This window comes from Amblyomma americanum, chromosome 6 (assembly GCF_052857255.1).
Source record: "Amblyomma americanum isolate KBUSLIRL-KWMA chromosome 6, ASM5285725v1, whole genome shotgun sequence".
Classification (NCBI taxonomy): domain Eukaryota; kingdom Metazoa; phylum Arthropoda; class Arachnida; order Ixodida; family Ixodidae; genus Amblyomma; species Amblyomma americanum.
Genome location: NC_135502.1, coordinates 77,903,378 through 77,929,937, shown reverse-complemented (window position 1 = coordinate 77,929,937; position 26,560 = coordinate 77,903,378). Strand labels below are relative to the sequence as shown.

At 43.9% G+C, this 26,560-nt stretch overlaps 2 protein-coding genes across 3 annotated transcripts in view; one reads left to right on the top strand and one right to left on the bottom strand.

Moving 5' to 3' along the window:
• Positions 1 to 14: 14 nt before the first annotated feature.
• Positions 15 to 22,025, top strand: LOC144093764 (protein adenylyltransferase SelO, mitochondrial-like). 2 transcript variants are annotated; one of them, XM_077627460.1, is made up of 13 exons: positions 15 to 1,068; positions 1,950 to 2,088; positions 2,436 to 2,581; positions 5,011 to 5,134; positions 5,237 to 5,352; positions 5,424 to 5,527; positions 5,605 to 5,809; positions 7,571 to 7,771; positions 8,769 to 8,889; positions 9,340 to 9,497; positions 11,755 to 11,882; positions 13,598 to 13,698; positions 21,481 to 22,025. In XM_077627460.1, exons 1-12 carry the CDS (start codon positions 656 to 658, stop codon positions 13,690 to 13,692), a joined length of 1,950 nt encoding a protein of 649 aa, XP_077483586.1. In that variant the 5' UTR covers positions 15 to 655; the 3' UTR covers positions 13,693 to 13,698; positions 21,481 to 22,025. The 2 variants fall into 2 exon arrangements, with proteins under 2 accessions (XP_077483586.1, XP_077483587.1); XM_077627461.1 differs by lacking the exon at positions 21,481 to 22,025 and adding an exon at positions 15,715 to 15,933 and having other exon boundaries at positions 224 to 1,068.
• E(Pc) (Enhancer of Polycomb) overlaps positions 22,016 to 26,560 on the bottom strand; it is a 70,444-nt gene continuing 65,899 nt past the window's right edge. Inside the window, exon 15 of the mRNA XM_077627459.1 lies at positions 22,016 to 24,596. Within this exon, the coding sequence (XP_077483585.1) occupies positions 24,518 to 24,596 (79 nt within the window). The 3' untranslated portion in view covers positions 22,016 to 24,517. The remainder of the gene's footprint in view (positions 24,597 to 26,560) is intronic.

Sequence of the window (26,560 nt, the reverse complement as noted above, 5' to 3'; positions counted from 1 at the left end):
TTGGTGCATGGGACCGCCCATGAAGTGAATAGAATATGTGATGCGTTGGTTTTTCGCAATACTAATAGCGTCAGCGGCGCTAGTGAGAAGCGTTAATCTCTATAACATGTAAAATATAATGTAAACAAAATAAATTTCTCTTTTAATTTGCTCTTATGAATTAAAAATTTATTAATAAATAATTTTTGCGTAACTTGCATGATTAGTATAGGTTTTAAGCTTTGAGTGGAAGCTGCGACACCTGCGACGCGCTTGCCGCTGGGAGCGGTTCTTGTTTCCATATCGCGAATTGAATTGTCTCCATGTTTTCTGATGAAATTTGGCTTGACAGTTTACCGGCTGGTTGCGTTTAGGTAGCGCGCTGCACCAAAAACATTATTCTATCAGTATCGCCAAGTTTTTGTTGTTCGAACACTGCGTGCATCGTTGGAAGACGGCGCTTGCTTGGACTGCACTTATCACCACTTCCTGATCGCAAGTCTTTTGTGCACTGTGGCCTTGTGTTCATCTACGATTCATTCACTTCATAATAAGGCGCCTGGTAGCGCTTCAGGCAAAACTAAGCAGCTGTGACCTTTAGACACGTGCACATCACCGTGCGTGCTGATTGCGTCGTTACAAAGATGTGGCATGTGCACTGTGCACTTTCGGATTTATGATTGGAGTAGCGCGAATTCGCGCAGGTGCCGTTACGTCGTTGATACGTTCTTCATCGCAGATAGCCTTCGCTCTGTGCTCAACAATGCCCACATTCGAAACGCTTAAGTTCGACAACTTGGCTCTGAGGACGCTGCCCATAGACAAGGAGCAGCGCAATTACGTGCGCACTGTGAGCGGTGCCGTGTTCTCCCGCGTCTCGCCGACTCCGCTCGAATCCCCAGAACTGGTGGTGTTCTCCGAGGATGCGATGATGCTGCTGGACCTTCCGCCCTCTGAGCTTGGAAGGCAGGACGCAGCAGAGTATTTCTCGGGCAACAAGCTCCTGCCAGGCTCGGAAACTGCTGCACACTGCTACTGTGGCCATCAGTTCGGCTACTTCGCTGGGCAGCTTGGCGACGGTGCAGCAATGTGTGTTGGCGTTCATTGATTTTTCTTTGCCGACAGCTGTTGCGTGCGTTTCAATGCCAAAGTCCATGCGTTTAGCTCCCGTGTTTGAAACTGTGCCAGTAGAAACTTCTAGCTTGCATAGCAGACCTGAAAACGTGTTTCTTTTTGTGTGCGCAGCAAATGTGTCGCATTTCAATGTCTTTCCTTGTGCTTGGCGCATGATAGCCTGAGTTGCTCATGTGCCGCAAAACACAACAAACAAAGTCATTCCGCCTTTTACATCATGCTATTCTTCCACGTGCTGTGCAGCGCGCGCAAGAAATATTGTAGAATCATATCTTAAGCTTAAAAGGTTTAGCTTTTCCTGGCACAGGTATAACTGACATTTAATTTTCGCACAGAATGCGACTCTGCAATGCTGGTGATTGCTTCTGCAGTTGAGCCTAAAAGCCATTTATTATTTACTTGGCCGAAATGAATGATGTATCGGCTGATAGAGTTTCTTTTGTTGCATGAATGCATGCAAATCGGTGGGCATTTACTGAATACATTTGCATGGGAGAGAGCTGTAAAGAATGCGGGAACATTCTGGAGCCAGAGGACTGTTCTGGTTGGTTGCCCTGCATTGTGAGCAAGGAAACACTGGATGTAAAGAAAAAAGAGAGCTAACGCTAAAGTATTCATGCAAGACATCACTTATGGATATGTGCATGGCAGTGCTGCATCCTATCTGTTACTCAAGCACGACGGCCTTGAAAATCGGAACAGTACCCGGTATGCCCGAGAGAACTGAAGAAAGTCTGTGCAGTTAAAGTGTGCTGAGAAGCAGGTGAATCTGTTAGGTGTTCTTATTTTATCGAAATTGTTTCTATGCAAAAAAAATTTTTCCTTTTGTCATAAAGGTACCTGGGAGAGGTTATCAACCGCAAGGGTGAACGCTGGGAAATTCAACTGAAGGGTGCTGGGTTGACGCCATACTCTAGGTCTGCAGATGGACGGAAGGTTCTGCGGTCATCACTTCGAGAATTTTTGTGTAGTGAGGCAAGTCACAGTTATTGACTTTGGTAGACACTTTTTTTTGTATCTTAACTTTGTGTGGATCTTGTGATTTGGAAAGAAAGCTCTAGGCATCTTGTTTAAAGTCAAGCTTGGTCACTTAGGTCATTCTTATCTCTGCTGCGTGACCACACTGACAATTGCTAGAGCACTGCATAAGATGGCTGTGAGAACACTAGAAAAACAAGATCAGAAAGTTTGTTTGGTATGACACGCAGGAGCTACATGACAATGAAGTTAAACTGATCCAGTCTGGTATACATAGAACTGGGATCCGTTTTCACATCAGCGGTTGCAAGTTTACTCTCCTGCTAATTTTTTCTTTGTTCTAGGCCATGCACTACCTTGGTATTCCTACTACAAGAGCAGGAACATGTGTCACATCCTCTACAACTGTGTCACGTGATATGTTCTATGATGGACATCCCAAAGATGAGAAGTGTTCAGTCATTCTGCGAATTGCCCCAACATTCATAAGGTTGGACTGCTTCATTAATTTATTTGCATGTATTTTACTTGCTCTGGTAATGCAATCATTGATCCCAGTTGCATCCCAGTCTTCATCCCAGCCTTGCTGAGTAAAAATGGTTTGACCATGCTATGTAATTTGAGTGCAAAGCAGAGTCCTGAAATGAGTATTACTCAACACTTTCCTGTGACGTTAGAGGTGCCCTTCAACTATACAGAAGCTGCAAAACATCTCATGCATGATAGCTCAACATCTCTGCTGGAACTTTCTCCTGCTAAATTTCTCTAATGTCTTCGTGTTGGCAGAAGTGTTCAAGGAGGAAAGTTGCCTGTCACCACTTTCAGATCATTCACTGCTTGTGGTACTTATCAAAGGACTAGCAAAGTCACTGCTTATCAAACAATAAGCAATGATTCATACTCTACAGGCAGCAGTAGCAAAGTGTACAGCGTGATGTAAATGCACGTCTGAAAGTGTAGCTTAGTTGAAGAGGGTAGCACTGGAAGCATCACTGCACAGTGATGGGTTATCAAAATATACAACTGAGAAATGACATATACAAAAATTGTAATTTGGTATAAACTCAAAACCATAACACAAAAATGGCAAGTTTAAAATGCATGTAAGATAATTAATATTGTTATTATGGATCAGAAGCTGTGTGAAAAAAATAAGAGTTACGAAACCCGAGGCCGAAAACATGACTTCTTACCTTATCCTGAGAAGTTGGGGCATATACCTTCATACACCATTTTTGAAGATGTAATGGACATACACTACTACATTCTCTAATATACAGTATTGTGCATTTTTATCGTGAGGACTTTCCAAAATTTTCCCGCCACAACTGCTAGCTCGTTTGAGGTGAAACTGCACACAGAGCTTGCGTATTATGGTAACTTTTGTATCGTAGCAAGTTTTACAACGGTACTTACTTAGTTGAGCCGTGCATGATTGATGCGAAAACGTAACCGTCTGCGTTGAGATCGGCAAACTGAAACCTGTGAACGCCGTTTTTTCGCTGAAGGTCGGCAGTGGCGCCTTCTGTTTTCTGCTGTCACCCTCCGATGCTTTCGGAGAGTAACGAAAGCAGACGATATGAGCTGAATTGGATATAGTCACTCGGCAGAAAAACAGATTAAACAATATTCTTTGAAAGGTAAAGCCTCGTTAAATCAGTTGTTCTGACATTTGTTTCCACTCAGTTCGCTGAAAATGTTGGAAGCGCTTCAGTTGAAGCAGACGAAACGGCCGTAACTGTGCAATCAAAGGGCCCACGCTGCTATCAACGCTCGCCCCAGCGCCTTGTTGTGACGCTTTCCACTGCATAAAACAGATAACGCCACTGCCGCCCTTCAGCGAAAAAACGGTGTTTGCGGGTTTCGGTTTGCCGATCTCGACACAGGCAATTATGCTGTTTCATCATGCACGGCTCAACTAAGTACTGTTGTCAAACTTGCTACGGCACAAAAGTTACCATAATACGCAAGCTCTGTGGGCAGTTTCTCCGCAAACGAGCCAGCGGTTGAGGCGGGGAAATTTTTGAAAGTCTTCACGATAAAAATGCACAACACTGTGTATAGTGGATGTTATCTTCTAGTGGGGTTTTTTGGTCAGCTAGGGACTGTGCCATAGTTTGTACAAGTCAGTAGTTCTTGAAATTAGGTGTTGCCTTGGGTTGTAGGAAGTTTTTCTGGCATGAAAAATATCATTGAAACGCAAGTGATTTATATGTTCCTGATGGAGTGCTCTAAGGGTTCGATTTCGTGTGAGTATAAAAATCCAAATTACTTATCATTTGTGTATCTCTCTTTTGCTACTGTAATAATGATCTAAAGCTAATTTTTGATGAAATTGGTCTGTTTAGTACAAGCCACAGTTCACTGGGTACCAGCAGTTCTCGAATCAGTGTCTGTCAAGCTTTTTGCCCATGAGCATATTGTATTAAGTTGCTATTGCCCATAGACTAGACACTATCCTAAATGTAGACTCGGGACATGTGGCTACTGGAAGAATAGCGTTGGAAGTCGCAGACAATAAGCATCCTGGTACATTTCATTACCAAAATAATGTTTATATGCTAGCTGTGAACCTCATCCATGACCTAATCTGAGCAACCAGATTGCTAATATTTCTCTTTGTCATTTTGGAATAGGTGCTTCTAATGGAAGAACCTGCATCATGCCCCAGTGGCAATGCATTTGTTTAGTCCAAGCTGAACATGCATGCAAATTATGGGATCTGCTTGTTCACATAGCTGTTTACTAGTACAAAAGGGCCTAAGTGGGTCAACAGCTTTTTTTTTTTTAACAAGTAGTATGTTATGTTCGCAGAATGTTAGTCATGTGTTGCTGAACTTGTTTGAGCGTCCCAGAACTTTTAATAAAACCTACTTTAGATAAGTGATAAAGTTGCTAAAGGTATTTCACTTTCACTAGGTTTGGGTCCTTTGAGATCTTTAAGACCTTGGACAACTTCACCGGAAGAGTAGGGCCTAGTGTTGGTCGTAAGGAAATCTTGCTTCAGCTTCTCAATTACACCATTGAGACTTTTTTCCCAGAGGTAGGTAATGTTTTCTCATGTATGTGTGCAGCATTCAGCAGCAGAAGAAATCATTTTTGCATTGGCATTTTGAGTGCCCACAACCTTTTTTTTTTGCCACAGATTTATCATAGCTGTAGCAGCGACCAGGAGCAAATGTATGTGCAATTCTTCAATGATGTCGTCAAGAAAACAGCACACCTCGTGGCCAAGTGGCAGTGTGTAGGGTTTTGCCATGGGTAAGTTATCATTTTCTTAGCTCCGATTTATCCCATTAAATGAACCAATTAATATGCGTTCCTTTCTTTAGGGTTCTAAATACGGACAACATGAGCATAGTTGGTCTCACTATTGACTATGGTCCATTTGGGTTCATGGATCGGTTCAACCCCGATCACATCTGCAACACGTCAGGTAGTGTTGCTCATTAGTATCATCCACTTTTGGTGCATATCAGTTAGAGAAATTTTACTTCAGATTTTCCTTCATAGATGATGGTGGTCGGTATACCTATATCAAGCAGCCAGAGATATGCTTATGGAACCTGAGAAAATTTGCGGAAGCCATCCAGTCTGCTGTCTCACTTTCGAAGACTCTGCCCGGTTTGGAATTATATGCATCAGAATATGAAGTGTGCTTCCTGGGTGAGATGAGAAAGAAGCTTGGCCTTGTCAAGAGAGAACTTGCAGAAGACAAGTAAGTTTCGTCACTTTCAGATACCGCATCAGACCCCTTGTGGGGCTTCAACTTCGGGTTTCAACTCTAGGAGGTTTTCTGCTGTCCACATATGCTTTTCATATTGGAGCACCTAAGTGCGTTCATCGTTCTTCATGTTTAGCACAGCTTCTCTTCAGTCCAACGGTTGCTGAGGAAAAATTGAAGTTGGTTTGTATCACTAGTTTACAAAAATTTAATCTTTTATTGAATATGAAGCTTTTAAGCTAGAAAAGACCAAAAAAGCAAAATACAGGTATCGCTGTCATTTAAGCATTTTCGCAAGCAAATTGCACTGATGTCGTGACAGATTTTTGTGAACACTGCAATTAAATTTGCAAGTGGTGATTGTTGAGCTGTGTCTGGTTTTGCAGTCACGAAATTGAGTTGAGTAGCGGGGCAAAAAATGCACGATTTTTAAATTAATTAAATCCATTAGATATCAGTGCTTAGAAATGAATAACTGCAAATCCTTCAACGTTCTAGTTCGCTCAGGCGTTCCTCAGGGAGGCATACTGGGGTCCCTTACTATTCCTTGTTTCCATTAATGACTTAAACTCTGGTTTTCTTTAACAGTATGTCTTTTTGTGGACAGTTGCATTCAATATGAGAATGAAAAATTCATTAGAATGCAAGGCTATTTAAGATCACTTTGATAAGTTATCTTTGTGGTGTTGATGGGTGATGAATATTAATACTTCTAAGAGCATGCACATTATCTTTTCAATTCACAGAATGCCTGTAGTACACAACTATACTCCCATCGGAGGGGTCTGGTGGCAGTGTCTCATACTTGATGGTGCATTTAGCTTCCACTTCATCTTGGGATGCCCTTAATGACTGTGTATTATCATCAGCTAGCCGTACTTTTGGTCTCCTCCGTCATTCTTTGTGTTCTTGTAGCACCATCGCTAAACTCGTTTCCTACAAAGCCCTCATTAGGTCTAAATAAAAGAATGCCTCCTTAATTTTGAACTGTCGTCCTCAAATTCTGACTAACTGCTTCGGTTCCCTGCAAAACAAAACACTCCGAAGTATACTGTCCAATTACAACCAAACATTTAGTGCGTCCGACACCAAGTTAAACTTATCTCTTTGTGAGCTGGCTGATAGACGTAATGTTGAAAGTGTAGTACTTTTTCACAAAATATTTTATATACCACACCAAAAGTTCTGCACTTTTTTATTACCTTGTACCTTTTTACTAGTACCATTAATTCTTCCAAAGTTTCTGTTCTACTCATGCAAATAGCTTCATTTTCTTCCTTATCGTTACTTGTAGTCATTCGATCATGGAGCGAACCCCCTGGCTTAGTTGTAACCATAACTGATACAGAAAAAAAATTTCACTCTGCGTTCAGCAACGTTTGTTTTAATTGCCATTTTTTGCAATTTATTCGTTCTGTTGTCACCACTATATTGTCTGCGGTCACTGATCTTAAGTGTTTCTGGTTGTTGTTTTTGTTGCCTTGTTTGTTATATTGCTGCACTAAAACTACTTTGTGTCACATTTTGCACCCATGTTCTGTTTTATATTCCCTTTATGTGATGCCCTTTGTGCCTTTATGGGTATAGTAGTCAATTGATGATGATGATGAATAAACACTTCATTTGGTACCAAATAGGCATTAACATAGTAAAAAAAACAATTTTTACAAATAACAAAATTTCTATGAAGTTGTCCTCAGTGTTCCTTTAAGGAGTGAATGCGTGCTGACTGAGATGCTGTGTAAACGCTTCCAGAAACCTGGTCACATCCTTCTATGATGCCATGGAGGAGACGGGAGCAGATTTCACGAGGTCCTTTAGGTGCCTGAGCACGCTCGCAGTCCCGGGACACCCTGAGCATGAGGCTAGCAAACAGAGCCTTCTGTCTGAGCTTATGTCATGCTGCAGCACCCACAGTCAACTCACTGCACACCTTCATGCTCAGACCAGCTCCAAGTAAGTTTCCCATTGCACACCATCATAGAGTGTATTTCTTGCTTGTGTGTAATGTGTTTGCTTGCACTCAAAAATGTGTTTATGTATTTGTTTAATAAAATTTTTCCGTTACGAATTATTGGCTGTATCGAATGGTGTACCTATTATTTTTGACAAACATAAGCAATTCTCACTTCATATATCAAGCACAGTTGGCCATGAACGACCATGCGGCCTCAAGATTGCCATATGGTCGCTTCACGAGTACCATTCTGCAGAGTTGACGACAGCTACTAAAGGACACGCAAAACGATTTGTCTTTATCAGATTTTTTTTTTTAGGCGAAAGCCTTATATGGCCCATTAGCAATGAAACCCTGCATTGTCGTCGGTGTCCAGGAAAAGTGGTCCACAAAATTCCCAATGATGTCATCATCAAATAAGAAAAGTTTCTTCCAAAAGTCTGGGGAATTGAATGAAGTACCTTCACAATGCGAGGCACGCACGCAACCCATAGGCCACAAAACCGCTCAGGTTCTTGGCAAAAGGTGAACCTAGTGTATGTGTTGGCATACGACTGTATGCTAATCAGTATAGGTATGTCATTAAAAAGAAAGGAAGAAAATATAAATTGAAAAATTAATGCTTTCTTCTTCAAAACACTTAAGTGCCCTCCATAATTTTTTTTTTTACATTGATTCTATAGGAAAGCACCCAAATGCTTTTATACTGTTCGTCTTATCTGATGGTTCGTCTTAACGGGAGTCTACTATATATCCAGATATTCACCTTGTGTGTTGCTCTATCTTTAACTTTTTATTTTTATCTCAGTGTGAAACTCTTTTCTTTTGATTTGATCCTGTATTTATCATTTTTGTATTTGTGTATGTGCCCACAGGTTGCAGTTGAGAAAGCTGGAAGTTGGTGCTCACACGTGCCATCCCTGCCTTGCTTTCTTGTGCCACAAATCAGATGCCTGCTGCAGAATGAAAAGCCTTCCCATTTTCTTTTTCTTCCAGAGACTTCCAGCTGTTCCTCATACTCTCCAGGAACAACCCAGAGTTGCTGGAACAACTTGGCAAGGGTGTTCTTGCCAAAGAGAGAATCATGGCCCAGATGGAGAAGGCCAAGGAACTTAAGGTGATTAGCATGTCCGCCATTTAAGTTATGTGCTCACACAGTTACAACAAATTAGACAGATATAAAAATAAGGTTTCTGTGCTGCAGCGTACATTGGAGTCATAGTCATGAAGTGCTGTCACAGTAAACTTGTGGCCTACCCTTATCATGCAGGTAAGTTTTGTAGGTACTGATATTTATGTTTCTTCTCTATTTAATACCACTTGTACTCGCATATCAACAAACAAATAAAAAAGTGGAAGAAAAAAGGTTTCTGTTCTGTGACAGTGAAATTGTAGCCAAGAGCTCGGTGTTGTGACGGTGAATTTGTAGCCAGCCCTTGGCTAAGATTTGTAGGCACTGATACTTCCATCTCATAGCCTTTCTAGGTGGTTACTGTTTCTCGTTTCTTGAACTTTCACTTGTCATTTCTTTCGACTTCTTGCCTTGCATGACTACTTTTCCTTTCAGGAAATGAGTGCAGAAGATTTGGAAGCGAGAAACAGGAGGGTATGGACAGACTGGATAGAAGGATACTGCAAAAGGTTGAAGACAGATGTAGAAGGTGTGGAAGACTTGCAGGCTCTGCAAAATGAGAGGGTTCGTCTAATGAACAGCCACAATCCAAGGTACCTATGACAAGTAGCAAAATGTTCTTGTATGTCCTCGGGGATGCAGTAACTGCGGTGGCAACACAGCAGACTCTCTTGTCAAATGTAGCTGCCTCCTGTGTAGCAAAGATCAGCACGACCAAGTGGAACTGCACATATCTCCTACAGTAGAACCCCGCTATAGTAAAGTAGCTCGGACCAACAAAAATCTTTACTATATCAGGGTCTTCACTATATCAGTTGTTGGTGATGGCATGGCTCTGACTATGCTCTCTGGCTGCTTACAAGCACTAAGGACTACAAGTTTATAAAACAAACACACTTATCAGTTATCACATGTTATCACGTTTTCGACATCATTTACGTGTTGTGGAAGTACCGCATATACACGAATACAACATGGCTACAAAAATAAAGCGAATTTGATTCCATGTGAAAACCAAACCGTTCTTGATCACGGCTTCTTGCAGTTTCATTTAAGAGGCAGCAGTTAAGAAAACGCGCTACAAAGTGAAGCGCGACAAAACCGCACAGTTCCACCGCACCTCTGTTTCTTGCCACTGCTTAATCCCAGTGCTTTATGCTGCCGTGCGTTCATCCCTTTTGCACACCTCACCGCATTTTTACTAGCTTTCCTTTATTAGCGACCCGTGTCGCCTTATTTCTTTCATGGTAAGCTTTATTTTTTTTCCGTGCGCGCCGCGCTTTGCCTTATAACCTCAAGGTCTTCAAAAATCAAGGTCTTCAAAAAGTTGGCTTCTCCTCGCGGCTCTCGAGCTTAGTGGCGAAGCCTCCTAAAAGAGCGCATTCGGTATTTATTTGTTTTGCGGGCCTGGACTTCGCGCGTGCCGCCTTGTCATCATTCCGCGGGAAGTACATCGCCGCGGTCAGGCGCTCTTTAGTATAACAAAAAAAAATGTTATACAGTCGTCTATGGAGGGTGAAATGTGACCGCGGCTTCACTTTACGGTATATCAGAGTTTTTACTATAACCGAGTTTACTATAGCAGGGTTCTACTGTATGAACCTTGGCTATGAAATGAGTTTGAACTCCTGTTAAATGGGTTTGAATTTGTTTCTTAGTGCGCTAGCACTAATACACAATTTAAAACTAAAATCCCACAATCTCAAATTTCACCGATGTTTGTTTGTCCGAAGCCTCGCTCCGTGACCTTGAGGTAGTTCAGGAAGAACAACCTGTGTCTCACTAGCCCCACCGGTGGCAGCCGCTGCCATCGCAGGGCAGTGGTGCATCGCTGAACCGCTGAACCACAGCGCTAGTTGTGGTATGAGGACACCCTGGGATCTGTGAATGTATAGAGATTGACCATTTCCGCATATATGGGCATTATCATTTCCAAACAACTTCCATCCATGAACAGTGGATCCGAACACCAGAACGAAAGTTATAGCGTACCTAACTCGTTAATACTATCGTGTTATACCCTCAAGGCAGAGCTTAAGTCCTGTTTCGCCAATCTTTGTCTGAAGCCTGCTTTACCTTAAAAACCAAGCATCAAACCAAAGTGAAAACCGAAGTGCTGGTACACCTAATTCACATTTGGCCGAACCACGCTGAATCGTTATCAACAGACCGACAAAAATTGTTTTGGTAAGCACATGAATAGGAGTGAGAGACCATGTTTATGAATGGATGATACTTTCTAATGATTTCATGTGCACTTTTTGTTTCTTCCAGCCAGCTAGAATCCCTTTTTCGGTATTGCAGTATCGACAAACAAATAAAGTGAGCTGTTGTGTGAATAGAATTGAATGCTGTAATGCAGGGCTGCATGAATATAGAAAAATAGGCAGCCGGTGTTGAGAGGCAACTGATGAATCTGTTATGAGTGGAAAAGGTGGGTGGGTTTACAGACATGTTAAGGAATTGGCCTTGTAATGCCTGGTGTATTATGTGTGATTCTGGGTATACAAGTGTCAGTAGTTTTGTTTTTGCTAGCAAAAAGGTATTAAATCTTCACAGTATTGTGCAAACTACATTTCCAAACTTCTAAAAGCAAAGTGTCAGCTGTCACAGATTCAGCAGGCCTCCTGTAAGTGAGTCCACTGCAAGAGATAACTATTATGGCAAAACATTAAGGGGATGGTCCTATGTACGCGATGCATATCTTGACCTTCCTTTGCTGAAAAACTGGAGGCCAATGCAGTTTGCCCACACAAAATTGTTCTCTTAAAACGGGGCTGTTGATACTAAGCTTGACTGGTGTCAAGTTTGAGAAAACTGCCACATATCTGCTGCCACCCTGTTTTGTAGGTTCATTCTCAGGAACCACATTGCTCAGAGAGCTATTGATGCAGCAGAGAAAGGCGACTACAGTGAAGCTCGAAAAGTGCTGAAAATTCTACAGCACCCATACTCTGACGACCCACTGGAGCTCAAAGGTATGGTTAACATTCATACCAATACATTTCTGTTACAAAAGGAAGCATTTGGTTCTGTAATGAAAATCAATATATTTTTGTATCTTTTAATGTAGCTTTTTAGTATCATCAGTGGTATAAGAAATAATTTTAAGTAATGGCTCAGGTGACTGCCAGCTGTTCGTTTAATTCTTGCTACGTGCACAGTCTTTTTTTTTCTCCCTTGGCTCATATTTGCTGCATATCCTGTATGTGGTTGTATAACACGTCTATTACTGAAACTCCCACAGTGAAAAACTGAAGGTATACCATCTCTGCATTTTGCAAGTTGTCGTCATGCATGTGCCTTGCTGAACTATGTTAGTTAAAAGGACTTACAACTAATGAAAACGTGATGAGGTTATGTGGAAGTGAAAATGTCTTGCCACATAATGATTGAATCAGGCATGTTAATACCAGTACTGTAAGGAATTGTAATTTTGTTTCGGCATGAAAATTGCATAAAATGCTTTGAAGCCAAGTTCTGCAGTGAAACTATGGCATTATCGGTGTGTCCCATCACGTGACCATATGCTATTGATGACCCAAGCTGTTGTTATGTTTTCATTCCGAGGTCTCTTTATAAGTGCTTGTCGTAATTTTTTAGGCATACGCACTCCTTTTACTATTATCTGATGTGAGAAGTTTCATGCTGTTAAATATTTATGCTGCCTTTGCACTGATGAATCGGTGGTGGAACAGTGGTAACCCTTACAGGATACTGCTTTCATGAGTAGCCTTTTGTGCAAGGGGTTTGTACAACTGAAGATTGTACAAGCATGCATGTGCTAGCACAGAACAAAAGTGATTCACAACAAAAGTGATTCACTTGTCCCGACAGAATGTGCAAAGGCTACATTTGTATTTTTCAAGACAGTATTACTTCCTTGTTTCTGGTGCCACACTTGTTTTCAGTTTCTCAACTTTAAAAACACTCAGCTACTGTTGCATTCACTCACTCACTCATAGTTTCTTGCATAGAAATTCCTAGTGTGTCTGCTGATAGAAAAATTCTTGTTAGAAACGATTTACAGCATCGCTGTTGTGGGATTGTGCATTTGGACATCAGGTGTTTTATTGTGCAGAAAAAAAATTGGGGCCCTCAAAAACCAGCTGTTTGGTTCCTTTAAATGGACCCTGAAAGCAGATCCATTTTATTATTGTTCTCAATAAAAATTGATTCTCAAGCTTTCTGGCTATGTTTACATTGCTCCACATTTATCGGCAAGAAAATTGGATTTAGATATCTTCCCACCAGTCGATTCCAACTTGTGACAAAAAGGACGGGTGGCTGCCATTTTGAACTGAACAGCAGTGTAGCACAGCCTCTGGCATCTGCACCACAAAATTGGTGCGGCTGCACGAAGTTTACTTACAAAATTGGCTGGTGATAGTGACAAGTGTATTTCGTTTCCTGGTCTTTTATATACCTTCATATTTGGCGAAAGTGGTCTCTATGTGATTAGAAACTCGGTATCTTATTGATACAGGCCAGTTTCTATTTCTCCTCAGTGACCTTGAAAATTTGTCTGTACTGTTGTCAGCTTTCCCATAAATCTGTTATGAGGCCACTACCATTGCAAATATTTTGCCCAATTTCGTCGACTTCAGGTGTCATTGGGGACAGTATTTGAAGTTATCTATGTGTGAAAAAGGAAGTATTTATATTGCTGAGGTGAAATTCTCTATGTTTGCAGGGAAGCAAGTGTGTCCAGCTGTGTTTGATGAAGGGTTTTACGAAGGAAGATATTCTTTGAGTGCAACTCCACTGAGAGTCTCATGCTCATCGTAACACAAGGTAACTACAATGGCCTCCCTTTTCCCAGTGCCAGCAAAATCACGGATGCATGGTGTGACCCAAAACGAGGTCATATTTGTGCTGTTCTGTTAATTATACTCCTCATCAGTGCAAGCGAACAAGCAAGCAAAAAAAAAAAAAAATTTGCCAGCGCACCGAGGTCACATTACCATGGATTGTGTATTCTTACTAGCCAGCAGATGAAAGCAGTGGCCAATTTTTATTGGTCAGGAGAGAGATGATCACAGGACCACATTGTTGTGATGTCATTGAGTTTTTGTTACTGCACATATTGGTACTCTGATGACACTCACCATCGTTTGTTACCATCTCCGCAGTTACTGCTGTAAAAAAAATTTAGCTTCTTCTCATGCGGAACAGCTCAACACGTAGCTACCCACTGTGAAAGTGATGCTGCCTGAATATTTGGAGTTTGTCACGAAAAATTAAACTGTTCTGATCGAAAGGCAGGGCCAAAGGCTTTCCTGCAAAAAGGATTTCTTGCCATGCTGGTCTGCAGTGTACATGGCAGGAACCCTAAGGCTTTGCTGCAAAAAGGATTTCTTGTCATACTGTCATGGCAGAAACCCATCTGTTCAGGTTGAGAGCGATTGACCATAATGATGAGTACCACAACTGTGGCACTTAGTTTAACATTGCTTAAAGTGATGAATTTCTTCAGTCATTTCTTCCTGTTGTGATTAAACTTTTGAGCCAGTCAAAAAATTCTGTGGTGAGTGCACGCAGTGTTTCTGGTTTCAAACTCCCTTTCAGCCATTATGTTAAAGATTGCAGCTTTACCTTGGTACGCTAGTTTACTGTGCAAGTGGTATTTTTGGTTTTCTGTGCTCTCCCTGTCAGCATTCTTGGTGGAAGGGCAGTGTGAAGAAATGCATAAATAATAAAGAGAAACAATAACTTGTTATAACTTTCAGTTGGGGATTACTTCTACCACAGCTTTGAAATGGGAAGCAGGTCTAAAGGGTGCATTGTGCCCTCCTGCGACACGAGAAGGGTGCGTTTAAACCAGGTTTTGTTTTTGCAGCGATAGTTCTAAAGGGGACGTTTTCTTCTGCACAAAGACAGTGTCCCTGGGAGAGGTTACTTTAAAAAACTTCGGTCACCTGCTGACCAAAATTCTTATGCAGGTTATAATGGTCAGCCTAGGCCAGTCATGACTGTGGGAATGGGATAGGGGTGCTCTCCAGAATGGGCGACCAGTGGTTTAGGTAGACATGTACCGCAAGAGCCTCGCAAGCTTTGCAGTGATTGCCCTTGTGGGTGGTGCCAGTGCCTCCTATACTCTTTCAGTGCCCGACAAAAGAGGAATCAGCAGAGATCTGCTGTCGGCACTAGTAAGAGGCGCTACCACAGGGAGCCGGCACTGAAAACGAGCTTCCCGTCGCTCACCGCACACTTGCCCATATATATCGTCTGCATGTATTTGCATGGGATGCCTGGTGTTTTCGGACGTTGCCAATGCAATGATGAGGCAGAAATGGAGCCCGGAATGTGCGAGGGAAAGTAGCTAGACCATAAATTGGTTTATCGGCTTGCTGCCCACTAAAAGGGGCTATGCGCACGCATGTGCCTGTGTGCCCCAGCACAAAAAGTCCTGGCGATGCCGCTGCTGCACTGCGATGTGTGATCTGGTGTACCAAATGGGCATACAGCATGCCTCACGACGCTTTCATTGGGATTGAAACAAGTGAATGCATAAAATCATTTACGTTCAGATTCAGAGCTTTAGGTGCTCCCACTAGAGTGGATTCTTGGCGAAGTACCAATATGCATCCTGTCTGTTGGTGATGCTGAACACGTGGCTTGCCAGAAGGGGTCTCAATAATCACAGCTGTAAGCTTCATTAGTCTTAGTCTGCATATCTTGTCGTGATAGTCATGGTTTTTCAATAGTTTTGATGCGCAGAGAGCTAGAGCCCATGATCCACCAGTGTTGCGAGTGGTTTCAGAAGAGTTTCATTCTTTCAATGTTTCGTTCGCAAATTCCTTTTTTCAGCCAACGGTAATTGTTGGAGACGGCAGCAAGTTTGGCGTCGATGCTGCGAAAGCATCATTGAATCTTTTGAACATGTTCCTTTTTGCTCACCATGCTGTGCTTTTGCATTACCTTTGGCTGCAAGTATTGTGGGTAGTCATCGAAAGCGGAAGGCACAGCAGTTTTTCTCAGCCTTTATCTTTTTTTTCAATAAAATCTTTGGAGTGTTGACTGTACACCTTAGTGTAGCGCAGTGTATCTTTCGGTGTCCAACCGCTTTGTCAAATCACGGCAAGCCATTTTTTTGCAAGTCAATGTCAGATGGCACTTTGCAGAAGTAAAGCTCTGCAGTTCTCTTCCATTCATCCAACCTGCACAGAGGAACGCAGCAAGACATTTCAGCGCACCTTGGCCGTGCATTACCACGAAAGCACGTGCTGGTCACGAGCACCGAAAACATTGACATCAGTTGCAACCAACATCTCACCGTTGAAGTGCTTTGAATAATGAGGCTGCCAAGTGTGGGGGTGTGACGGCATTTTGAGGGCATTGCCGGGCACTGAAAGATCTGTAGGAGGCACTGGTGGTGCAATGCAGCTGTCATTTTCTCTTCTTTACACCAAGACACGGTGAAAAGTTTTTTGGAAGTTTTCACCACACACTAAAGCCGCCAGCAAAGCTGAGTGTTTGATCAAAACATAGAAACTGTGGCATGCTTAGAGTTGGTGCAAGTTTTGACATACACAGCACGCAGTTGTCATCGACTGGTAGGATCTCGTCACGTGATTAAGCCAACAGTGTACATGTCACCATCTCGAACAGACGGGTGTTTCATTGGACGTCAAGAAAGTGGAACTGCGACAGGGCAGTTTCTTTAGAGAGGAATGCCATGTATGAGCGTCAGTTGGGTGGCAGGAGTCTGATCGCCATTTTTCTATGCTTTGTGATTTTCAGCCTTTAGACATCTTTTGAGTTCCAAGTATCCAGGAAGGATGGTCCGTTTGTTCAGTGCAGTAAACAGCTGGGCTTATTTTTGGTGAAAATATATTCTCTGAGGTAGCGTTGTCAAAAGAAGAGGGCAAGGATAAGTAGAACATAATGATGCAACCGAGATGCTTAATGCACATGTCATGAGAAGATATTTTACTTGTCTGGATAGGTTTGAATAACACAAGACAGCCGATAACATTTACCCATCCTGAAATTATATTTTTTCATCTTTTTTTGCCTCAGGCAGGGAGACAGGGACTACCGAGATAGAGACTACATGTCGGTACTACTTGTCCTTAGGCCTACACTTGTGTGGTCAACATCTAAAATAACCTTGGAACAGCACAAGACCTTTGCTTTTAAGGAGGACAGTGCCTCAAAAGAACTATAGCAGATTACAACCTTTGTCCGTAAAGTTTCGAGAGTGATTTATTTTCTTCTGTAGAAATGATTCCCCAAAACAAATGTTGGTGCGTATGTGTAGCGCCATCTTTTCGGGCTAACCTGAGCTATTTATGTTAATTACTGTGGCAGCCGCTAGATGGCACTACATGTAGAAAAATACGTTGTTACTAGTCGTTTGCACATTCTACTGTGAGTGAATGTGGAGAGATGAACGTCCACCTCGAACAGCATGTAAACATAAAATTCTGTGTGAAGCTTGGCAAGACAGCCACACAAATGTATGAGCTCCGTGACGCTTACGGCAACGAGACATTATCGCGGGCGCGAGTTTTCGAGCGGCACAAGAGGTTCGTTTTGGGGAGAACGTCTGTGGAAGACGACACAAGGCAGGGGCGCCATTCAACCTCACAGAATGAAAACAACGTGGCTCGGATCAGCGAAATCGTACAGCAAGACCGCACCACTACAGTCTGCATGCTATCAGATGCTCTCGACAACAGTAAGACAACATGGCACCAGATTTTGCGTGAGAACTTGGGGAAACGAACGCTGAATGCCAGACTTGTGCCGCACTCCCTCACACAGGACCAGAAGGACACGTGGGCATCAGTGAGTGCTGATTTGCTCTCCGAGGCAGAGAAGGATGCTGCATTCGTTGACAGCATCATTGCTGAACATGAAACATGGCGTTTTCTATGTGATCGTCAGGGGCAGAGCGCCGAATAGCGGTCTACAAGCTCTCCGGCGTCGAGAAAGGTGTGGCGACAGAAGACCAAAACAAAGACAATGCTGATAGTTTTTTTCGGTGCCAGAGGTGTCATACACCACGAGTTCGTCCCAAAAGGGCAGACTCCCAATCGGGAGTTTTATATCCGCGTGCTCCAACACATGCGTGATGCACTGTGACGCCGTTGCCCTCACTTATGGGCATCTGGACAATGGAGCCTTCTCCAAGATAGCGCAAGGCCGCACACTGCTCTCAGCGTGACAAAATTTCTCGCGCACAGCATTACTGTACTTCCCCATCCGCCATACTCGCCCGACCTCTCCCCATGCGATTTTTTCCTGTTTCCTTGTGTGAAGAGAGCCCTAAAAGGTCGCTGGATGGGGAGCGTGGAGGCCATTCAAGACGCCACGACAAAGGAGCTGACAGCCCTGCCAAAAGAAGCGTTTTCCAACCGTTTCCAAGACCTCAAGAAGCGTTGGAAGCTGTGTATAGACTGCGAGGGAGACTATTTCGAAGGGGTGCTGCACAAATTTTTTCAATTTAGCGCATTTTTTTAAATGGACCCAGTCTCGGAACTTTACGGACAAAGGTTGTAGAAGCAGAGTGTGATGGATGAGTGAGCACTACTACTAACAGTGTGTTGGTAACAACAGCCCAGCAACAAATCCTTTCAGCTCTTGTGCTTTTCAGATGCTTCAGACTTACCCCACTAGTCAAACAGCATACACACTGCAGATTGCATACACTTACACATACATAAATGTGCCAGACAACTGCTGGCACTCCTGCTTGCCCACAGCTCCCCGCAACCTATGCCTTTCTGGCACTCGGGCTTCCCTTTCCTTGATGGGTGCTCCTCTATAACAGAACCTACAGTAGCTCTTTGAGAACTTCGAAGGGCTACTTGTATGCTCTTTGCAGCCTAAGAAATTTTCCACCCCTCCAAGCTCTTCAGAATCTTGTTGTCAAATGGTGCCCTGGAAAGGATCTTATCATGTGGCCTAGATTGTGCACGTGATATGTGGCATCAAACGAGTGGGGACACTGTAGGGAATCCTACTGTTTCACTGGCACATAAATGAATAACTTTTCAGCACAGTCAGGCTGCAGTCTGACAATAGGCCTACCCGCAACAGCGGGTAGGCCTGTGGAATATTCGATCATTTCGAATAGTAAAGTGTATCCAATATTCAATTTGATGTGAATGTTTGGTATTCAAAATCTCGAAGTATTTGTCTCGAGTGAATAACATTTCTGGAACTCTTGCTTCGTGTGGTTTCGGTTCAGCATATCTCGTCCAAGATGACACCACGGCGCCCAGATCTGTATTTGCCAGGTATCTGTGCCCGTGCTACCCACAGTGCGCATGCACTGCAATAGAGATTTAACAATGCGCGCCGCTGATTGGTCCCGACAGGGCAGGCGTGCTAACAGCCGTCCGGTGTCTGGCACCTTGTAGCGTCTTCAGGGCGATCTGCGCATGTGCAGTGGCTGCCCATGGAAGCAGATCGTGCTATGTTGAAGCTCTAATGGGAGGACACACGGTTCCTTTGACCTCCACAGAACAAGTCTGAGCTGACTGCAGGTGCTGCAGCCGCACTTCTACGTGTGAAATTCGCGATTTATCATGATGGCGTGAGCACGAGAGGAACCTAGCACGAGGCACATGGAGGTGGGAGCCCCTGGGAGGTACGGACCGCGTGCCCAGCGCCACTCAGCAGGTGTTCAAATAGCTGCGCTTCAATGTAGTCGCATCCAAGACCAGCAGTTGGGTCTCATAGATAGGTCTCGCGTTCTACAAGTGTAGGTTGACTCCCCCGATTTCCGATAGCCATTTTTGCAGGACGTCGACACAGCTATGATGCATTCCTTTTTTCCATGTAATGGCCTTACGTGTTAGAAAAAATACGATCCTGAAAATGCCTATTGTGCCATTCAACGCTTTGTGTGCCAGAAGTATTTGAAGTATTCGTTTAAAACCAAAAAACCACCACTTGCACATGCCTATTTGCGAGTCATAGTAGGGCACAGTAGTACACTGCATTTCATAATTATTACTTTTCAAGTTGCTTTTTCTCACTGATCTATTCAGCTTGAAGATTGTAGGCTGGTTTTTGCACTGTTTGCATCTCTGCTCATCCAGAGGACAAATGCAAACGTTTCTCTTTTCAGCGCGGTAGCGTTGACTCGTGTCGCAGAAATTCTGGTGGCGGCGATGTTGACCGTGAGCGAAAAAACAGAAGCCCATTAAGGCGAAGCTTGAGAGTCCCTTCCAATTTTTAGTTCAACCAGTTCAGGATAGTTCAGCTGGTGTGAAAAGAGTGGATTAAATAGCCATGATACCAGTTAGCTGTGATGCCTTGGCCCCTGCAGTGAAAGTGTGCTAAGAAGTCGCTCAGTTCTAGACTTGCTTGTGGAAGCAAACCAGAGCACAGATATTTGAAATGGAGTACGCAACTAAAAGCAGAAAAAAATTAGCAGCTGATTTGAGTGTGTTTCGTGAAGACACTGCTTTGCTGCTTTCTTGCTGTTCAAGTTAGAGGTGAAAGAATCCAATGCTTTTTTTTTTTTTTTAAAGGGTGCAAACACAGACGGTGTATCCTAACATTACTTGATGAGGTTTGATAGTGTTGAAAATCAGTGGCTCAGCTGATACTTGATCACTGATGAAGTGGCAATGTGCATTTCATCAGACATCAAAGCGGTCAATTTGCATCAAGTTCTGCTTCTGGCTTGGATACCGTAAGTTGTGGGGTTTAACGTCCTGAACTGGCACATGGACTATGTAGGACGCCATAGTGGAGGGCTTCTGGATAAATTTAGACACCGCGTGGAAGTGTTCAAATCATTCATACAGCGTCTGAGACAATTCCACGAGTGAAGCGCGCACAATTCTGATACCATTGGATCAGAATTCTGCGGCAGTGCTGAATGCAGATATGCCTGATCAAGTTTAGTCACTCTGCAAACATAGCAGTTGAAAACAAAAGTGGCAACTTGAGAATCATACTCTGTGCTAGGCCGCCAAATTAGATGCAAGCCAAGCTGTAGGTTTCAAAAACGTGGAAAAAAAGAATAGGAGCAGCACCTTGCGAATACGGCATAGGGCCACACATCTCTCACCATCAACCACTTGCATTATCAGATTTGCAAGCACGGCCCTTCCATGGCAACTCCCCAGATTTTCTTTAAAGGAATGCTGTGGTAGCCACTAATAAGAAAAAAATACGGAGCCTAACTGCTTTGGTTGTTGGCGTTAGCAGGCAGCCTCTAGAACTAAATGCAGTTGCTACGCAAAGAGCAGTGCCAAATGCAACAACAGATGTGCCTGCTTGTCAAAAGCATCCATGTTCAGAATGACACAAAATTGGAGCCGACATCCATCCTTTAAGCAGGCACTACTGCAGAATTGGACTGGCTCTGCTAGTGTCTCAGATATTCAGGAAAGCTACAACACCCGTTTCAAAACATATCAGAACCAGTCTCTGTAGCAAAACATAGGCCTTCTCAAAGCTTTTCATGTATACTGTGTACAAGCTAATTCAAGCTAATCCTTTCCTCCATGCAAACACTTAAAAATTGATACCAACTTTTATGATCTGTGTTCCTGTACCATCCCCATGCAGGAGAGGTTAAAAACTCACACAAGTCTTCATTTCCTACAGGGTTTCGACAACCATGCACCAACTATGCTTATGCCAAGACAGGAAAAGACATACGGGTCAAGTTTTCGATGTGCAATGAACAAGAACCGCCATGCTGTGGTATGCAAGCACATTGCTGTTCAAGTTCTTGTGATCAAGGCAGTGCAGGGGTCCTGAACAACCAGACACACATACATCACTGTAAGACTAGTAGTTGGAGGCAGTAGTATTTTTTTTTTTTACAAAAAAAAAGCAATGGCCTCAGAGGCATCAAGCATTGCATCATTGTTTTGTGAGATGACTATTTTAGGTTGTAGCTGTGATACATGCATTCACAGACACTGCACACACACTGCATGCCACACAGCACTTAGTCCATAAGTTAGTAAATGAAGCACCGAAATTTCTATCTGATGAACTGCAAAGTTAATGGCCAAGCCTGATAAAGCCGTTGCAAATATGCATGCGCAAAAAATATGAGTTATGTTGACCATCACAACAATGTACTGACAGTCCACTGTGTGCATGCCACTTTCAAACAAATAAATGAAACTAATTTTTTTCGAGGTGGTTAGATCTTTAATCCCATGAGGGCTACCATGCTATTTACAATGATACAATGAAACTGTTTTTTTCCCTCAATTTTCATCCTTCAACGTAAATACAAAACTATAATACAGAGTCCAAGAGTTCAACAAAACCCTCTTCGCAGTCACCAGTTCTATGGTGGAAGAAATACCTATGTACAGGAAAACACTCATACCAAAGAGCCACCAATGTCGCGCTTCAATGAGACAGTGTTGTACTTCGAAATGCCATAGCTCTTACGCTGTCCACTGGCACCACACACCACTGTACAAACATTCACACACAGCTACCAATTTACATAACCGAGACACCATTTTGCGCATCTGACGCGCACTGGTGCTTTCCTTTGTGATCTGTGAACACGCAGGTGCCTACCGTTAGAGTGGGCTTAAGCAAGTGCGTGAATGTCACGCCTCAATGTACAGCCATTGAGCCAATACACGAAGTAATGAACAATTTCCAGGGCAGTTTATGAGCGCAGAGTTCAGAACTGCCCAGAAAAAAAGAGACCCCTGAGGTTGCTAATTTACAAGCCATCGCATCAAAACCTGCGGGGGAAAAAGAACACACGGTTTCCCCCGACGAACTTTCACGCGACTTGGGTGTGCAACTTTGCCCCCTTGTTTGGGCGGTGCACACAAACAATAGATTGCTGCTTTGTGCTGACTCTGCAAACAGTTTGTGCCAAGTACCACAACCTGCTGTGCACAGCTGTGTTGAAAGAACAACAATACCATATCGAATCATTTGCAAAGTACAAACAGGATGATACCACCATGGCCCAGTCTTGGTTTCAAAGCACAAAGTCTGACAGTTTAACAAAGCTCTGCTGCCACAGTACCTTGCCCTATACCAGGAGCGCACGCTTAATTTCAAGCATCCTAATCATGCATCAGAAACTTTAGCCCCTCCTTTTCTTTTTCACACCTTTTCTATTTCTGCCAATTGCAAGCTAACACACATGCGCAAACATGAAACACACGCACACCAGCACGTTAGCTTCACTCACACCGACAGATGAATCCAACTAGAACAGCCATTAGTTACACAATGGGTGTATACACATGCATGCACGCACACACATTGTCAAGAGCACATTGTACAATGAGATGAAAGAGCTCATAAGCTCATTCACTTCTGTCTCTTCTCCCTTCTTTTCCCCTCCCAAAACCCAAGTAAAAAAAAGGGAAAAAAAAGGAACCCTTCCCCCACAGAAGTCCCTGTTTATGAGGTATTATCACAGCTACAGAACCAAGCCATGGATGTGGCCGTTGCAATTATGCACCGCAAAAAGGCAGGAGAGAAAAAAAAAGGAAACATCTTACACCAGTGCACAACAGTTCCCAAAATGGTCAAAATTTGCTGCAGAACTCGCTCTCCTTCTCCCCGGTGCAGTCTCCCACTTTTCCAGTTCCCTCTCTTGCCCCCAAACTCAACTAAAGCATTTGCACAGCTTCTCTACATTTTACAGGCTTAAACAACAGCTCGACAAGGCTGGGAACAACATCAGCACCAGCCACTCTAACATTACCAGCACGGCCTCTAGAAACAGCATCTTGCACAGAGCCCTGCATCCAACGCCACAGCCATTTGTCTTGTTCTTGTTTTTTCATTACATAAAAGAGGGGGAAAAAAGAAAGGAAGAGGGGGAGCAATTAAAACCTACTTTGATCCTCCTGTTCCTGAAATAACACTTGTGTTTCAGCACTACCCCCTTGTGAAAAGCTAAAAAAATTCTTGCATGCTGGCAGTGGAAAAGAAAAGGGATGTAATGCTTTTAACTGCAACTGCTACGACAGTGCACTGAGAGTGGCCAGAACAGCAGGCACCAATGCTAGCTGTTAGGACCAGGGTATCAGATTTGAGAATGCATTCCTAGGTGTTTGAGCGGCCCCACTTTCATTCCTTGGGCACAGGACAACAGGAGCAATTCAAAAGAGGGGAAAAAAAACTGTAAATAAACGTACTGGCCAGGTTGTTAACCAGCAGCTACCCAACCACACTTGCAGGCAAACCAAAACCAGATCTGCAACTAGGCAATGGAAAACTGTTGAACATGAAGCCAACACGGGAAGCGGCAGTGCCGCTTGACGACCAGCGCCCCTTCTTCCCAGTGCTCTTCCTCTCTTCCCAGTGCCGACAACCAACGGCAAAAGGTAACAAACAGGTGGTCACAGCTGTCACAACATGCATCAGTTGAGCAGAACAAGAAGGTTTTTCTGGGTGGCCAGCCAAAGGGGAGGAGGTGCGGTCCGTCCCAGGGGAGCCAGCAGCAGCAGCCTGGGTCTCTTCTCCCTGGAGAACTGTGCCGGTTTTCCCAACAGCTGCACAGCAGGAGAAGCATGACTTGTGCCAACACCAGCAGCAGTGGCACCCACGCAGTGCCTTCGGCAGTCACCAGTGAGGGGCTCAATGCCACAAGCCGGCAACAGGAAACTCGGCGGGACTCGGGAAAGCGTGGGGGCGGCTGTCAGGTCACGTCCATGGGCAGTGCCCCGTCCGGCTCCAACTTGACTCGGCCTAGGCTGCCACTCAGTTCATGGCGTGCCCTGCAAGCATACAGCAGTGTGTGTTTTCAAGTCATGCCATTTTCACTATGAGAATGCGAAGTGTTGCCTGCTGCTTCGCATGCTGCAGTCGGGCTGGCAGAAGTTTTCAGGGCCGTTCACACTTTCCCGAACAGTGACGCCGTATTAGCATGAAGACAATGTGTGCGTGGCACCATCTGTCGATTAACTAAAGTGACAAAGGCTCGTGTGACTGGCAGAAAAAGCCAATTTCATTTCTGCTTCTTTTCTGTCTGCTTGACAGATACACTGTAAAAGTGACATCAAATGGAGCTTCAACACTGGTGTTGCGTTGCTGAGAAACCTGCAGATGAAGTAGATGAAGTCCCCAGTTCTTCCCCCTCAACACCAGTGTCCCCCTCAACACTTCATCTGCAAGTTTCTCAGCAACGCACTCACTTTTTAGCACAGAAAAAAATGCTCGCAGTGACCCTGAAGGGTAATCCATCCATCCATCAGCCTAACATTGCTTCTTGCTTCCAGTGAATTTTCCTTTAGTGCCCTTACTTTAAATGCTAATGGCAGCACACAATTGCCAATTTGTAAGTCAACTTAGTGGTGAGTGCAGATACTTATTTCGTGGCTCTATTGCACTCTATCAATACATCCGGGCATGCCCACATCCCAGCTGTGTTCCGCCCATTCACACACTCACCACAATCTACTGGGAGACCGCCATTCTGGTCACATGAGCTAGTGAACAGATCAAGCTGATTGATTAGGCTAGGCTGGAGGGGAAGGCCAGAGGACACTTGGACTGGGCAGCCCTCCCGGGAAGGTTTTTATCTGTGTTGTTAAATAAAGTTTACCCTCCTCTTCCACTCCCCACTCTCTCAGTACCAAGAAAGTGAATTAGTGGAAGTCAACTGTCAGTTAGAGGAAGGTTGTCAAATGTACAATAAACCCCTGTTCTCACTCTCAGTTCCAAGAAGGTTGAATTAGTGGGAAGTCAACTGCCAGTCAGTGGAAGGTAGTCAAATGTACAGTAAACCCCTGTTAATTTGAACTCTCATATCTCGAACTACTGATGAACTCGAACATTCTTCAGGGCACATAATAGGCCTCGCCTATTTTTCACTGGTTATCTCGACAGGTTTTTGCAATGAATTTTGGATATCTCAAAATCTGTCCTGTGAAAACTTGAAAACGGCTACCAGTCAGCTGTTAACGTGGCCGCCGTATCACGCAGCCAGAGGACCAACGACCAAGTTTGTGCCGGCACTCCGCGATGCGTGCCGTACACCTGTGCTGTATATAGAGAGACTCTGGTGCCGAGAGCTGAAGCTGAAGCATGCCATCTCCACTGCTGGCTTCGAAGCTTTGAGCAAGGACAGAATCCATGAGAAAGAGGATATGTGGAATGCTTTTGACCCCTCTACCATGGGTGGCAGTGTTGCCAGAGTCGGCGCAGAGATGGCTACAGCCACTGCTGCTGTTGCATTATCAATGTAATCACACGCTGTTTGCCTGCCCCATACAAGAGTCCTTTCACTATAGTTGAGTGCTCGGCTGGTTGGTTGGTAATTGGGGTTTAACGTCTCAAAGCGACTCAGGCTATGAAGGACGCCATAGTCAAGGGCTCCGGAAATTTCGGCCACTCGGGGTTCTTTAACGTGCAATGACACCGCACAGTATACGGGCCTCTAGAATTTCGCCTCCATCAAAATTCAACTGCTGCGGCCGAGATCGAACCCGCGTCTTTCGAGTCAGCAGCCAAGCGCCATAACCACTGAGCCACCGCGGCGGCTCATTGCATTGGAAACTAGTACAAGATATTAGATCGCTTAAATTTTTACAATGCACAATCAGTACACTAGAAATTTCAGTACATCGCATATCTTGAAACTGTGGGCATCCAAATTTTTCACTGTATTTATGACTTCCGAGTTAACGAGGATTGGCATATAAGAGTTAACGAGGATTGGCATATAAGCTCGTGCCAGGGC